Consider the following 17555-nt stretch of genomic DNA (forward strand, 5'->3'; position numbering starts at 1 on the left):
CCTTTTCATAGTTTCAAAACTAAGCATTTTTTTATTTTCCATTACACTACATAAAGCTGTTATACCCTTAGATATCCAATCCTTAAATCTTGAGTCTAATTGATTAGGTGCAAACTCTGTATCATAGGCACACCACTTAAGAACTGCAATATCGCTCTTGAGTTTGTGTTCCTTTATGATCTTTTTCCACACTTTAAGGGTCCATTTCACCCATGGATTATCAATGTTATTTATGTGGGCTTGTAAATTGCTATCTGCCAGAATTGCTTGTATGGGGATGGAGGCCATTTCTTCTTCAATAATTTTCCATTGAGCAACATATGACGGGTTGCACCAGCATATCACTGCTCTCATCTGGGCTGCAAAATAATAGTATCGGAGGCAAGGTAAACCCCATCCTCCTTTTTGTTTGATCAATTGTAGAGTTTTGAGACAATCTCTTGGCCTTTTACTTTGCCATATAAACCTCGACAGCATTTTGTCCCATTCATTGAATTGGTTTTGGTTAATCTCTACTGGAAGGGTTTGGAACAGGTATAGCAGTCTCGGCAGTACATTCATTTTAATGGAATCAATTCTAGAACTAAGGCTAAAAAAAGGAATTAAGTTCCATCTTGCTATATCATCTTTTATTTTTTTATGTATGGGTAGATAATTGTATTCTGATAATTTTGTTAGATCTTTTGACAAATTAATGCCCAGATATTTAAAAGAGTCTGTTTGCCATTTCAGAGGGTAACTACTTCTAATTTCCCCTGGTGGGTTATAATTATATGAGAGTAGATAGGTTTTACCTATATTAATTTTGTATCCTGATAATTGACCATAAATTCCAAATGATTGCATTAAAATAGGGAGCGAGTATGTTGGGTGTCCAAGATAGACCAACATGTCGTCCGCATAACAAGCCAATTTATACTCTCTTCCTTTAATCCTAATTCCCTTAATATCTTCGTTTTGTCTGATAGACTGAGCTAATGGTTCCAGATATAATGCAAAGAGTAATGGTGACCATGCACATCCCTGTCTAGAACCCCTTTCTAGGGTAAAACTGTTTGATAAGTATCCATTGACTTTAATCTTAGCAGTAGGATTATTATATAATGCCTGTATAGTTTTAATGATTGTATCCTGAAAGCCAAATTTGTATAAAACTCTGTAAAGAAAATTCCAATTGACCGAATCGAAGGCCTTTTCAGCTTCCACACTTATAACAACTGCTTCGATGTTTTTTCTTTGTATATGATCCATAATATGTAGTGTCTTTCTTATATTGTCTTGTGTTTGGTGTTGCTGTATGAAACCTGTTTGATCATTATGTATTAACATACGTAAGAAATCTTCTAATCGTTTGGCCATAATGGAAGTAAATAGTTTATAATCTACATTGAGAACCGATATTGGCCTGTAAAATCCACATTTGATTCTATTCTTGCCTTCTTTTGGTATAGCTGAAATAATTGCCTCCCTCCAACTAGGTGGCGTTTGTGCCTTTTTTAAGACCCAATTCAATGTGGGGAGTAAGACAGGTATTAATTCATTTTTAAATTCCTTATACCACTCTGCCGTGTAACCGTCTGATCCTGGCGATTTACTTAATTTAAGCCTACTAATGGCAACTTTTAATTCATTTTCGGTTATATCTGCAGACATTGTTTTATTTTGTTTTTCATCTAAAATAGGTAAATTCAGGGAATTCAGGAAGCTGTCGATTTGAGTTATGCTCCTACTAGAGACCTCGGAGTATAAAGTTTTATAAAAATGTTCGAAGGCTTCCTGAATTTCATTTGGTTTAGTTTTTATCCCTTTTGTTCTTGGATCCCTGATTTTATAAATTGTGTTTTCCGCTATCTTTTTTTTAAATTTCCAGGCCAATATTTTCATAGACTTAGAGCCACTTTCATAGTGTCTCTGTTTCAGAAACATTAGATGTTTTTTTATTTCTTGTGTGGCCAAACTGTTAATTTCATTCCTAATATTTCTTATTTCCCTTAATGTATCTTGTGCCAAATCTAGTTTGTGTCTTCTTTCTAATTCTTTGAGTCTTTTTTTTAAGTCATCTGATTTTGTATTCTCGTTTTTTTTCTTAAATGAAGATATTGCTATAATGTTCCCTCTTAAAACAGCCTTCAAGGTGTCCCATAAAATGGGAGGCGAAACCTCTCCTGTGTCATTGAACTCTAAGAAAAGACTAATTTCAGATTTAATTTGTGTCTTAAAGGGTAGGTCATTCAGCAGACTTGAGTTTAATTTCCATGTATTATTTTTTGCCCTCAAATTAAAGTCAATAGATAGGTATATAGGTGCATGGTCACTTAGATCTAGTACATATTTTATCTTTATCCTTCCCAAATGTTAGAAAATAGTCTATTTTTGAATAAAGACTGTGCGGAGCGGAGAAATCAATCAATCAATCAATGTTTACTTATATAGCCCTAAATCACTAGTGTCTCAAAGGGCTGCACAAACCACTACGACATCCTCGGTAGGCCCACATAAGGGCAAGGAAAACTCACACCCAGTGGGACATCGGTGACAATAATGACCCAGTGGGACGTCGGTGACAATGATGACTATGAGAACATGATACTGTGATACTGATGATACTGATGACTATGAGAACATATGAGAACATGATACTGTGAAAGATGGATCCAACACAGTCGCGAGAGTCCAGTCCAAAGCGGATCCAACACAGCAGCGAGAGTCGCGTTCACAGCGGAGCCAGCAGGAAAACATCCCAAGCGGAGGCTGATCAGCAGCGCAGAGATGTCCCCAGCCGATACACAGGCGAGCAGTACATGGCCACCGGATCGGACCGGACTCCCTCCACAAAGGAGAGTGGGACATAGAAGAAAAAGAAAAGAAACGGCAGATCAACTGGTCTAGAAAGGGAGTCTATTTAAAGGCTAGAGTATACAAATGAGTTTTAAGGTGAGACTTAAATGCTTCTACTGAGGTAGCATCTCGAACTGTTACCGGGAGGGCATTCCAGAGTACTGGAGCCCGAAATGAAAAAGCTCTACAGCCCGCAGACTTTTTTTGGGCTTTGGGGATCACTAATAAGCCGGAGTCCTTTGAACGCAGATTTCTTGCCGGGACATATGGTACAATACAATCGGCAAGATAGGATGGAGCTAGACCGTGTAGTATTTTATACGTAAGTAGTAAAACCTTAAAGTCACATCTTAAGTGCACAGGAAGCCAGTGCAGGTGAGCCAGTACAGGCGTAATGTGATCAAACTTTCTTGTTCTTGTCAAAAGTCTAGCAGCCGCATTTTGTACCAACTGTAATCTTTTAATGCTAGACATGGGGAGACCCGAAGATAATACGTTACAGTAGTCGAGGCGAGACGTAACAAACGCACGGATAATGATCTCAGCGTCTTTAGTGGACAGAATGGAGCGAATTTTAGCGATATTGCGGGGATGAAAGAAGGCCGTTTTAGTAACACTTTTAATGTGTGCCTCAAAGGAGAGAGTTGGGTCGAAGATAATACCCAGATTCTTTACTGTGTCGCCTTGTTTAATTGTTTGGTTGTCAAATGTTAGAGTTGTATTATTAAATAGAGTTCGGTGTCTAGCAGGACCGATAATCAGCATTTCCGTTTTTTTGGCGTTGAGTTGCAAAAAGTTAGCGGACATCCATTGTTTAATTTCATTAAGACACGCCTCCAGCTGACTACAATCCGGCATGTTGGTCAGCTTTAGGGGCATGTAGAGTTGGGTGTCATCAGCATAACAGTGAAAGCTAACACCGTATTTGCGTATGATGTCACCTAGCGGCAGCATGTAGATGCTGAAGAGTGCAGGGCCAAGGACCGAACCCTGGGGAACTCCACACGTTACCTTAACGTAGTCCGAGGTCACATTGTTATGGGAGACACACTGCATCCTATCAGTAAGATAAGAGTTAAACCAAGACAGGGCTAAGTCTGACATACCAATTCGTGTTTTGATACGTTCTAATAAAATATTATGATCGACAGTATCGAAAGCAGCGCTAAGATCGAGGAGCAGCAACATAGATGACGCATCAGAATCCATCGATAGCAATAGATCATTAGTCATTTTTGCGAGGGCTGTCTCCGTCGAGTGATTTGCCCTGAAACCGGATTGAAAGGTTTCACATAGATTGTTAGACGCTAAGTGTTCATTTAACTGCTCCGCAACAATTTTTTCGAGGATTTTTGAAATAAAGGGAAGGTGAGAGGTCAGGATCGAGGTTAGGTCTTTTAAGAAGAGGATGAATAACCGCTTTTTTGAATGCTAGGGGAACAGTGCCCGAGGAAAGTGATAAGTTTATAATATTTAGCACTGATGGACCTAATAATACAAAGAGCTCCTTGATCAGTTTCCCAGGAAGAGGGTCAAGTAAACATGTTGTTTGTTTTATTCCATTTACACGTTGTAACAATTCCTCTAATGTTATTTCCTCAAAACGAGAGAAACTATTTTGGAGGGCAGTATCCGCCGTATATACAATCGTGTCAGTGTTAATAGAACCCTGTTGTAGCTGGGACGCATTGTCTTTAATCTCCTTTCTAATGACTTCAATTTTCTTACTAAAGAATTGCATAAAGTCATCAGCTGAGTGGGTGGAGCTACTGGAAGGGGTCCCTTGTTGGGTTAGCGATGCTACCGTACTAAACAAAAATTTAGGATCGTTTTTATTACGGTGGATGAGATTTGAGTAATAATTAGCTTTAGCTAAGGTAAGCATGCGTTTATAAGTTATTAAACCATCACTCCATGCTTGATGGTGCACCTCAAGTTTAGTCGTGCGCCATTTGCGTTCCAGCTTTCTGCATAATAATTTCTGAGCTCTAGTTTCTTCTGTAAACCACGGGGTGCGCTTTTTTGGAGCCTTTTTTAACTTTAGCGGTGCTATGTTATCAATGGTTTCGCGCAGGGCGTCGTTAAAGTTGTTAGTGAGGTTATCAATAGAGCCCACATATTTTGGGAATGGTGCCATTACCGAGGGCAGTAGGTCAGCAAGAGTTGTCGTTGTGGCCGTATTAATGTTGCGGCTGCTATAGCAGTTATTATTATTATTAGTTTGACGAACATGCGTCTGAACCTCGAATTTTATAAGGTAATGATCGGACAATACTTTAGTATACGGGAGTATCGTAACTTTGGAAGCGGTGATACCCCTGACAAGCACTAGGTCTATCGTATTACCGTTGCGATGCGTGGGTTCATTTATTATTTGTGTGAGACCACAGCTATCAATTATAGTCTGGAGCGCTACGCACGGTGGGTCCGATGGGGTATTCATATGGATATTAAAGTCCCCCATTATGATTATATTATCGGCGTGTGTCACTAGATCAGCAACGAACTCTGAGAATTCATTGATAAAGTCCGAATAGGGCCCTGGGGGGCGGTAGATAACAGCCAGGTGTAGAGGCAGCGGTGTGACAGACCTCATAGTAAGCACCTCAAACGATTTATATTTATTATTTATGTTAGGACTAAGGTTAAAGTTTTCGTTGTATATTAGTGCGACCCCCCCACCCCTTTTAAGCGGACGGGCGATATGCGCATGTGTAAAGTTAGGAGGACATGCCTCATTTAGCGCAAAAAAGTCGTTTGGTTTAAGCCAAGTTTCACTGAGACCGATGACGTCAAGATTGTTGTCTCTGATAATATCATTAACTAACAACGTTTTGGGAGACAATGATCTTATGTTTAAAAAACCTATATTATAGGTAGTGGGCTGTTTTAGGGAATTTTTGATCAAATTATCCGTAGTAGCAATATTAATAATGTTGTGTTTATTATGCCCAGTGCATTCAGTATAATTACGACCATATCTAGGAATTGATACGACGGTAGTGTTCCGATTGTTTGATTGTTGCTTTGATAAACTGCACGCATCATGGTTAGCCACCTCAGTAACGGGGATTTTTCGATTGTTTGTTTGTTGCTTTGATAAACTGCACGCATCATAGTTAGCCACCTCGGTAAAACACATGTCCAACTCTGAAACACTCAAAGCAGAAAAAACTTGTTCTAATTTAACAGACTCCTTACCCAGACCAGTAGTCTCACATCTTTCATCTAAATCCGTCTTCAGGATGGAGGGAAGTGGTGTTCTGATAAATAAGTATAGTCCCTTCTGTCTGGGAAAAGGTCTCGCCATATGTCAATTAAGCCTACTTCATCGAAAAGTGTGTTTACTTTCTTATAAAGGGGTTTAACGTTATGTATTTTTATGCTAGATGAGTCCAATTTTGGCTGTAAATAGATATTTAAATCCCCACCACAAATCAAAAAACCTTCGGTTTCCGTTACCATAATATTGGTGATTTTTTGGAAGAAGTTAATATCACTCCCAGGTGGTGCATAAACATTCAATAAGGTAATTGGGTTCCCATCTATCTTTCCCTTTACTAAAATAAATCTACCCTCTTTATCACGAATTTCCAGTACTTTTTCAAAATTTACCTTTTTTGAGATGAGGATAGCAACTCCTCTCCTATGTCCTAAATTTGTATGACGAAAAAAACAGGTGAGTGAAGCCCATCCATCCATCCATTTTCCACCGCTTATTCCCTTTTGGGGTCGCGGGGGGCGCTGGCGCCTATCTCAGCTACAATCGGGCGGAAGGCGGGGTACACCCTGGAAAGGTCGCCACCTCATCGCAGGGCCAACACAGATAGACAGACGACATTCACACGCACATTCACACACTAGGGCCAATTTAGTGTTGCCAATCAACCTATCCCCAGGTGCATGTCTTTGGAAGTGGGAGGAAGCCGGAGTACCCGGAGGGAACCCACGCATTCACGGGGAGAACATGCAAACTCCACACAGGAAGATCCCGAGCCTGGATTTGAACCCAGGACTGCAGGAACTTCGTATTGTGAGGCAGACGCACTAACCCCTCTGCCACCGTGAAGCCCATTCTCTTTAATTTTACATGCTCCTTGTCAGTCAAATGGGTCTCCTGTAAATATACTATGTGGGCTTGTTCTGTCCTCACCTTCGATAAGATTTTACTGCGTTTAATTGGGTTCAATAGCCCATTAACATTGAACGACACACATTTTACTCTGTCACTAGCCATATGTGTTTAGTTGTAAGTGTACCAAAAAATATTCAAAATATAACCAAGCAAGTCTACTCCCATAACGAAAACAATTGAAATAACATAAATAAAACAAAGCAAAATAACCAAGGCAAAATGAACAAAAAAAACGGAGAAAAAGGAAAAATGTAGTTCCAAGGAAGGGGTCTCTAATAAATGACCCTTGGTTAGGCTAGATAAAGCATCTAGCCAGAGGTGGGTAGAGTAGCCAGAAATTGTACTCAAGTAAGAGTACAGTTACTTTAGAGATTTATTACTCAAGTAAAAGTAAGGAGTAGTCAACCAAATATTTACTTGAGTAAAAGTAAAAAGTATGTTGTGAAAAAACTATTCAAGTACTGAGTAACTGATGAGTAACCTGATTACGGCAAAAAATAATGCACAAAAACATAAAAATAGCAATGAACAAATTCAGAGACAGGGATATCTCTTAAGCAACTAAAACAATATCATATATTAAATAATAGTACATTAAAATAAAATGAAAAAATGGCACATTGAGCCACAATAACTTAACAGCACCATAGCCTCAGTAGGCATTCATTGATTTGATTGATTGATTAAAACATGTATTAGTAGATTGCACAGTACAGTACATATTCCGTACAATTGACCACTAAATGGTAAGACCCCAATACGTTTTTCAACGTTTATCAATTACTTAGTAAATGACCAAGTCGAGGTGATCTACCTCATATATACATACACACACATATCATATATACACACACAAATCATTTATACACACACATATCATATATATATATGTATATATATATATATATATACATATATATGTATATATATATTAAATATACATATATATATATATATATATATATACATATACATGTATATATATATATTATATATATATATATATATATATATATATATATATATATATATATATATATATATACATTTATATATACAGTATATAATTTATATTTATTTATTTTGCCGTTTTTGTTCACATGTTGAAGGTGTCTTAATGAATATACATACATGTTTAACATATAGATTCCTATCTTTCATGAAGACAAGAATATAAGTTGGTGTATTACCTGATTCTGATGACTTGCAATGATTGGAATCAGACGTTCACGTTTTCAAATGAAGGAGAAAAAAAGTTCCTCTTTTCTGTCTAATACCACATGAAATTCGTTGGTTTTTGGCATCTTATTTGTCCAGCTTCCATATTCGTTTTTATACACTTTACAAGAAATACATTGGCGGCAAACTCCGTGGCTTGCTAGCTTGTTTGCGCTGGCTTTCGGAGACACTTATTTTGTTAGCGCAGGCGCGATGGAGCGGCACTTTTATTGTGAAGACAGGAACTGTGCGATCAGTCTTTAGGCTTTTGACGGGAAGTACGGTTGAAATAAAAAGTGTCTTTTTTCCTTTACACTTTTGATTGATTGATTGAAACTTTTATTAGTAGATTGCACAGTACAGTACATAATCCGTACAATTGACCACTAAATGGTAACACCCGAATAAGTTTTTTAACTTGTTTAAGTCGGGTCATGTGACCGCCTGGCTCTGTTTGATTGGTCCAATGTCACCGGTGACTGCATTGATTGGTGAAACGCAGGCATGCATAGATTCTACTTTGAAGCTCTGTCAGTAACCAAAACAAACATTAATAGATTGATAAAAAAAAAAGTAGCGAGTAGCGAGCTGAATGTAGATAAATGGAACGGAGTAAAAGTAGCGTTTCTTCTCTATAAATATACTCAAGTAAAAGTAAAAGTATGTTGCATAAAAACTACTCGTAGAAGTACAATTTATCCCAAAAGTTACTCAAGTAAATGTAACGGAGTAAATGTAGCGCGTTACTACCCACCTCTGCATGTAGCTGTGGGGGAAATCCTCTCCCACCTATGGGCAGAGGCCCCCCATCATGGCGCTCGATAGAGAGGGGAAAAAAATCTATATTCATTACATAGATGCATCCCTCATTTGTATATATTTCTCATCTAGTTGGGGTTATTATATATAGCACGAATGTCTTAGGGTGAATTTAAAGTCACCTGTTTGAGTTCTGTTCATCTTACCAGTACTTTAAAAAGTCAGTCAAGATTAACAGGTCCTCCGGAGAAGACGATGTTTATCTTCTGAAAGCTTGCAGTCTCTCCTTGATGCTTTTCTCTGGCTCCTCACCTGTCCCCTCCCGGCTCCTTCCTCCCGTGGTCTCCCAGGCGAAACGGGACAGCTGATCCAGCAGGCTCTCCTTTGGCGTAATCACGCTGACTGGCAGTCCTCTGTCCTTCATGTCTCTTGTCGCCTCCTCTGCTGTCCGGTACAACTGCGTGCCGTTCTCATAAAATACTCGTAGTTTGGCCGGGAACGGAGTCTGGAAGCGAATATTTCTTTGCTTTAACACTCGCTTCGCTTCAGTATATTCCTTCCTCTTTTGAAGGACTGCTGGGGGGTAGTCTTGGTCAAAATATAGTAGTCTCCCATTCAGGAAAATCTTCTTCTTTCCCCAGGCTTTGCGCATGACCTCTTCTTTCATTCTGTAGCGGAGGAATTTGACTACTATTGACCGCGGCTTGTCTTCTCTGTCTCCGGTGGGTCTTGGCGCCAGCGCGCGGTGCGCTCTTTCAATGTCGAGTTGCGTAGTTAGGGGAATCTCCAAGATGTCACGCAGCAGTTTTTCCACAAACTCTGGGATAGACGGTCCCTCGACTCCTTCGGGCACGTTGTATATCCTCAAGTTCTCGCGTCGGGATCTCCCTTCATAATCGAGTAGTTTGTTTTCTTGCAGATTAATGACTTTTATCATTTTGTTCAACACGTACTCCATGTTGTGAATCCGGTCCTCCACCTTTTCGATTCGCTCCTCTGTGTCTGTTATTTGTTGTTTAATGTTGGTGAGCTTGAATTTTATATCGTTTAACTGTTCTTTTATGTCTTCTCGGAAATCCCGAATCGCCTCCAGAACTTGGGCTAAACCTTCGGCGTCCGCCTCCTTCAAGCGAAGGTTAGCATTAGCACCGCCATCTTGTAGCTTTACAGGTGAGCTGTTCGCGGATACATGGCTTTCCTCATTTACGGACTCTGTAGCGACATTTCCTCGATTTCCTCTGGTTTTCCCCATCCTTGCCCCTTTTGTTTGTTCAGAGAGTATCTGAAAATTTGGTGTTTTACAGTATCACGGTGCGAAATAACTTTTCTCACGAGGGAGATGTTACTCTAAGCTGCCATTCAGCTTGATGACGTCACCGGAACTCTCCATATACATATATATATATATATATATATATATATATATATATATATATATATATATATATATATATATATATATATATATATATATATATATCGTATATACTGTATGTATATATTGTGGCACCTGATTCTCACCAAGACACAGGAGTCTGTTTGCTAAAAGCCGAAAAAGGCATTTATTGCACAAGTCTTTGTAGGAAGGGCAGGGTGTGGAATAATCAAACTTAAAGTGTCTATTAACAAACACAAATATCTCCCATTCGGGGCTCTCAATTCTGCACACAGCACACATAATATCAGAAAACATTCCCCTAATAATGTCATTAATTGGGAAATAGTGGATGCCTCACTTACCATTACGTAGGTGTGAATATATATATATATATATATATATATATATATATATATATATATATATATATATATACATACATGTATGTATGTATGTATGTATGAATGTATATATATATATATATGATTTAGGGCTATATAAGTAAACATTGATTGATTGATTGATTGATATATATATATATATTTATACATATATATGTGTGTGTATGTATGTATATATATATGTGTGTGTATATATATATATATATATATATATATATATATATATATATATATATTTATACATATATATATATATATGTGTGTATGTGTGTATATATATATATATATATGTATATATAAATATAAACATTAAATAAACGACAAATTTACTGATCTTTTCTCCTTTTGTTTATGAAAAAAACTTTGCAGCCATAGACTTAGACTTACATTTAGACTTAGACTTAGACAAACTTTAATGATCCACAAGGGAAATTGTTCAAACCAAAAGGGAAATTGTTCAAAAACTTTTATTGTTTTGTAATTGTATTGTCCTATAAACAGGACAATACAATTACAAAACAATAAAAAGTATCTTCAGTGCTATTGTTTTAAAACCTAACAATTAACACTGTCTCTGTACTTTTCTTTTAATGTCGTGTCTTCAAATGATGAAAAAAGAATAGACGTGTCCAAGCCGTAAGCATCGACTTTTTGGCAACATGTTGCTGGGTTGGTGTCTGAATTTTCAAATCCAAACCAAAGCTAAATAAAATAGTTGCTCTTCCCTTTTTAGGCATCAATCACTATTCGGGTTTTGTGGGTTCAACTTCCATTTTGCATTCCGTCTCTGCTAGGATGTTGACATCCATCCTCTGCCAGTGCTCAACGCAAAGTCTATAAGTGTAAAATGGTACTGCAAAGCAATAGCGTTGCTTGAGTTAAAATCACGATATAAACAATTGAAATGTTTATGCTACAATTTTTATTGATGTAACATTGATTTTTGATGAAAATTAAAATACCTAATTTCCCAATGTTTTTCAGGGAAATGTCCTGCAGTATATTTTGAAATGTAAACATTGGCAGGTATGCCACTAATATACACGCACGCAACCAAAGTTGTCTTATAAAAGCAATGTTTGGAAAAGCGGTTGCTATTAATCTGTAGTTCAACAGGAAAATAACAACACATAGCATCTCCATATTATTTCTGGATGATGTTTTTTGTGTATTTTGCCTGAATAACAGTCATTATACCCAACGTCCATCCATTTTCTACTGCTTGTCCTTTTTGGGATATCGCGGGGGGGTGGGGGGAGGATATGCTGGAGCCTATCTCAGCTGCATTCGGGCGGAAGGCAAGTCGCCACCTCATCCCAGGGCTAACACCACAGACAGCATTCACACTCACATTCACACATCAATTATGACACATTATGAAATATATAGTCATGTATTTATCTGTTCTCTTAAACCACTAATGTTAACAAATGCTGTCTCTTTTTGGTTCAGCCATTTTTGATTTTGAGTCGGTAAAATACCCATAAATTGAAGTCATGAAATATGGTCCTGTGCCCCATTTCCTCAGAATTCCCCATAGTTCTGAGTCATCGGGTTCAATCAACAGTAGCGTGCCAAATCAGGAAATGCCTGCATTTCCTCTACCCTATGGGAGCCTTAAATATCTGTTTGCCGAATCCTTGGGGAACCATGTTTTTCAAGTGCTAAACAAGTAATACATAGCTTAGTTTTTAGCCAAGACATGCACACATACTCAAATGACCACTTACTTTTCTGATACTATGGCATATACGTACAATGATTCCAACAAAATTGGTCTTTGATTTTCTCTCAACAGTACTAGAGATCCTACAGTTAGTCAACCACCGGGACTTGCTCCTGGCCGACACACATATTCAGGAGCTAGAGCGGGAGTGTGAACTGTTGTCTCTCCTGCCATGTCCGACCAGTCCCACCCTGACTCCGACCCTCAGCCCCCCCAGCCCTTCTGGCCTGATTCCCCTGTCATTCTCATCTTTGGATGACTCACTGAGCGCCAATGCTACTCTGGATTCGAGCCGAAGGAAAGAGAAGGACGTGGAGCTCCTCTATGAGGCTTTGATGAAGGAGATGTGGGATGTTGTGCGTGAGTCTCTCCGTCAGCCCAGCGCTGGGCCCAACCTTGGGCTTGTGGTGCTGGTGATTCAACAGGAGGAACATGCCGATGCTGCCTGGACTCTTCGAGAGGACACCAAGCTAGAGCAACAAACGGATCTGGCTCTACAGATCCAACCCAGCCATCGTCCTCGACGACTGAAGATAAAGTGGAGGGAAGCAGTGGCGGAGGCTGCAGACTGGAGCTTGCCACACCAGGTGGACACTCAAGCCGGCCAGCTGTCCTCGTATCTTGAGCGCCTGAGGTGTCGGGTGGTGGATGACTTGGATGCAGCAAGGAGGAATGCTGTGTCTATTTACCCGGAGGAGTTTGCCGCTTTCCAGGTGTATGTGGAAAGTTATCATACAGCTGTGGCCAAACGTCTGAAAGTCATTACCAGTGACCCACTGCAGATTACTGATGTCTACTCGCTGTTGGACTGGTTCTACAACATCTACAACCGGTAGAGTACCAGAACATATGTCAGCACTAGACAGTACCAAACGGTTAATTCTAAGGATCTAATTGTCTTTCCACAAAACACATGTTTCTCTTTACAAAGGGATGTTCTGGGAACCATAGGCACCGCAACACCCATCAACTATGCCTCTCTGGAACCCATTCTGCCTCAAAATACAGTGAACAGGCTGGAAGAAGACTGTCTTAGTCTCGTAAAGGTAACAATTTAGTATTATTAGGAGAGATGTGCATAAATGTGGACCATTTTGTTGATGTTGTTCCAGGAGAAGGTAACAACAGAGCTGATTCAGGTTCTGGATGATGAAGAACGACGATGGGCCCATACTCTACACATAGAGGAATATCAGTCCCATCTAGCACGCTCGGTCATACAGGTACAAAATGATTTTGCAGTAAAAAAAAAGAAAAAACGGGATACATTACAATTAAATTCCAGATGTCCTTAAAAAAATGTGTTGTTCTCACTTCTAGAGACTGAAAGTTGATCTAGACAAATCTACATCTGTGAACCAGTTTCTCGGGGCAAGAGTGGCTCGGTTTAGTCTCATCGGTTTGGCTGATTTTCTTTACAGGTGAGGAACAAAATAACATAGAAACCAATATAACATTTATATCAGTGCAAATACAGAGATATATTTGTATACTGTATCATACAGTAAATGATAATATTTGAAATTTCGAAATTAATTTAGGAAATACAAATAAATATAAATACATCTTTGTGATTAAATTGGTTGATTTAGATATTGGTAGAAACCAATCACATGTACTGTATTATCTGTAAATTTGAATCTTAATTATAATGGGAAAAAAAAAAGACAGGACGGGATTGTAACAACACAATATTTAAACTACAGTGTCTTTATACACGTAAAAAAACGTCGTAATTTGAACATGAAACTTAAATAGGTATTTAATTGTCATTGTGGCCAATGGCACTTTAAAATCTGCAAAGCACTGAGACCGCAGTGTTGAGGGGACAGTTCAGCCGTTATTTTATTACATAAATTTTACATTTTATTACATGTTGTTTTTGTAAACAACAAAAAAATATTTTGTAAAAATACAAAATGTATCGGTCGTATACTGACACTACCCTTGGTATCTGCCAATGTATGGATCGATCCGCCCTCCCCATGTGTACGCCTGACCGCTACACAGCAACAGAACACGTTATATAATCTTCTCTCTACACTCTTATTAATCTACCGTACTTGTTAATTCCCTGTTAATATCTGGCTACATTTTGCTGTAATGCGCTTCAATCTACATTTCTTAACTTTACTACTTACTTCGTTTGTCGTTTCAAGCTAGTTTAACGGCTAGTTTAGCAATTAGCATGCCTTCTTATCTGGTCCCGTTTGCTCTTACTCGGTTTGTAACATGTTTAGCTTTGTCCTCCAGGGATAATGGCACTTGTAATAAAGGCTGTCTATTTGCCAATGATTATTAACCTAAGGAATTGGCTACAGACTCGGTATCAACATACACAGTTAGTTGCTCTGTTAGTTTGTGGATCACAAAATAAATATATTATCAGCCAAAGAGGGTTGGCTTTTGTAGCAGCAAACTTATGCTAAAAACTTAAATTTGGCACAAGGTATCATCGGCCATGCATGTAGAATACAAGACTCAATGTTGTTGGCAATTGGATGAATGACCTTACTTGTCTAGCCTTGGCAAATGGAACCCTAAAACTAAAATGTGTAAAAAAAACTTGGTGTGTTTTTGTGCATGTTGTAGCTTCCCAAAAAGGGATTTTGTTAACGGAATAATACAAAAAATAACAATGGGAAAATAAAGCAATTCTAATCGGGTCCTGACGCGGGTACTAACGAGCTTTTCCCAGTACTGCTGGATCTTATTAAATATCGTGTACAGTTTCCAGAGAAAAGTGGAGATGTTTCACGAGACACAGGCGGAGTTCGGTGATCGAGGAGATGGATATGTTTCCAGGACAATAGCTCTGGTCAACTCTTGCCCCCCTCTCAGGTAAAACATGTCTGCTTCCATCTCTCATTTGAACTAAGATCTGTATTTTAATGCCACCTTTGTGCCCCGTAGAACCTTTGTGGAGCGCTGCAGGCAGTGTGATCAACAGGCTAGCGAGGACTCTGGAAAGAGAGCCAACTCTTCTCTGGACAGGATCATCAACCAGTCTGTGAGGGTTCTGGCAGACAGGCTGTTTGAGCACATTAGGGTGAGGAGGACATCAAGAGCAGGTCACCCACCATAGAATTTTAAGTACATTATAAATACAATTCCTTATTCCATTCATCCATCCATTTTCTACCGCATGTCCCTCTAAGGGTTGCGTTTTTTATTATTATTATTACGCGGTCATGGCCTAAATAGTACACTTAATTAACTTAAATTGGCCTTTATTACCCTGAATTAGTGTTGTCCCAATACCAACATTTTAGTACCGGTACCGCCACCAAAATGCATTTTGATACTTTTCGGTACTTTTCTAAATAAGGGTGACCACAAAAAAATGGGCTTTATTTTAACAAAAAATCTTAGGGTACTTTAAACATATGTTTCCTATTGCAATTTAGTCCTTAAATACTAGACAACTTGTCTTTTATTAGTAAGTAAGCAACCAAAGGCTCCTAATTTGTCTGCTGACATATGCAGTAACATATTGTGTAATTTCTCATTCTATTTTCTTAAAACTATGGGGGACAAGCTGTAAAAATTGATTATTAATCTACTTGTTCATTTACTGTTAATATCTGGTTATTTTCTTTTTTTAACATGTTTTATGTACACTTCTGTTAAAATGTAATAATCACTTATTCTTCTGTTGTTTGGATACTTTGCATTAGTTTTGGATGATACCACAAATGTGGGTATCAATCCGATACCACGTCGTTACAGGATCATACATTGGTCATATTCAAAGTCCTCATGTGTCCAGGGACATATTTCCTGAATTTATAAATATAATATGAATTTTAAAAAAAGGAAAAAAGATTTTGTGACGATAAAAAATATCGATGTAATCATAGTAATATTGACTCGATACGCTATTGTACTTGGTATCATTACAATGGATGTCAGGTGTAGATCCACCCAAGGTGTTTGTTTACATTCAGAGTGTATCCCCCTATGGTGTGTAGTGAAACATGTTTAGCTAGTTCTCGTCCTGCAGGGGTGATATTTATACGAACGTACTTTATTTGTCGCCATGGAGGCGAGTATTAGTGATTTAGAAGTAGCTAAAACACTGCTCACTGCGAATGGACGTTAGAGGCTAGCTAGCTAGCCATGTCTTAAAGCATCTCTTCCTGAGGGCGTTTCAGTGTTAAAACATCACCTTTATCTTTAATTTTTAGAACAAAATGTATCCGTTCTCCCTTTTCTGTCTACACACTGTGTCTGCTTGTAAGTACTCAGTGATTGTGCGCTGTCGAACAGGCTCCTCTGTTTGTAAAATCAGCATTGTCATGCCAGCGAACCGATACTTTTCAAACAGAGTATAGTACCGTATTTGAATAATTAGTACCGCGATACTATAGCAATACCGGTATACCGTACAACCCTACCCTGAATATATGATTTTGTTACAAAGTGTTAAATTAAGCCCATCCATTTTTATTATAATGACTGTTTTTGGTCCTTGAATGCTTTAAATGAACTTTTCTTTACAGTTTCTAGTCAATGATTGAATAAAACTAGTAAACTGGTTGAAAAACTGTTTATTTAGGATGCTTGCAAGTCATCACAGTGTCAAAATGCTCTGTTTTTGCTAGTAACCCATTCCAAAAGGCCTGACAAAACTTAAACCAAAGCAATTGTTTCCATCAGAAATAATATAAATCCAATTAATCCATTGCAGCCACTCAAAAATATAAACACAAAACACATTTTTAATGAGAGTAATTACAATTTTACCTGCCGAATGCACTGCAGAATACAAAATAATTACGATTAAAGACTTTACGTGCTACACGTTATTTTGGGAATCAAAATTCACCTTCCTCATCAAAGTGCTGGCACTCGTAAATTTATTTGGCCCAATTGTGGATTATTTTCCAGCCGGATGCCATAAAAAAAAAGTCACCCGCTTGTGGAATTTTTTTGTTGGGCACTCAGTTCTGGTAGGTGGTAAAAATGGAGTAGTTGGTAGGTAAATCAATTGGCAGTACAATAACCAAGATGATACATAAAAATGGGACAATATTTTCACGAAAAACCAAATCCTACAGGCAAAGAACGGAGCGGAAGGAGAGCAAGGGCTCTTCTAAT

At 38.3% G+C, this 17555-nt stretch overlaps 1 protein-coding gene across 1 annotated transcript in view; it reads left to right on the forward strand.

The window, feature by feature from the left end:
- exoc3l2a (exocyst complex component 3-like 2a) overlaps positions 1-17555 on the forward strand; it is a 64256-nt gene that overhangs the window by 20737 nt on the left and 25964 nt on the right. Inside the window, exons 4-9 of the mRNA XM_061898071.1 lie at positions 12528-13287; positions 13387-13501; positions 13568-13678; positions 13776-13876; positions 15186-15296; positions 15369-15504. Of these exons, the coding sequence (XP_061754055.1) occupies positions 12528-13287; positions 13387-13501; positions 13568-13678; positions 13776-13876; positions 15186-15296; positions 15369-15504 (1334 nt within the window). The remainder of the gene's footprint in view (positions 1-12527; positions 13288-13386; positions 13502-13567; positions 13679-13775; positions 13877-15185; positions 15297-15368; positions 15505-17555) is intronic.

Source organism: Nerophis ophidion, linkage group LG04 (assembly GCF_033978795.1).
Source record: "Nerophis ophidion isolate RoL-2023_Sa linkage group LG04, RoL_Noph_v1.0, whole genome shotgun sequence".
NCBI classification, from domain to species: Eukaryota; Metazoa; Chordata; class Actinopteri; order Syngnathiformes; family Syngnathidae; genus Nerophis; species Nerophis ophidion.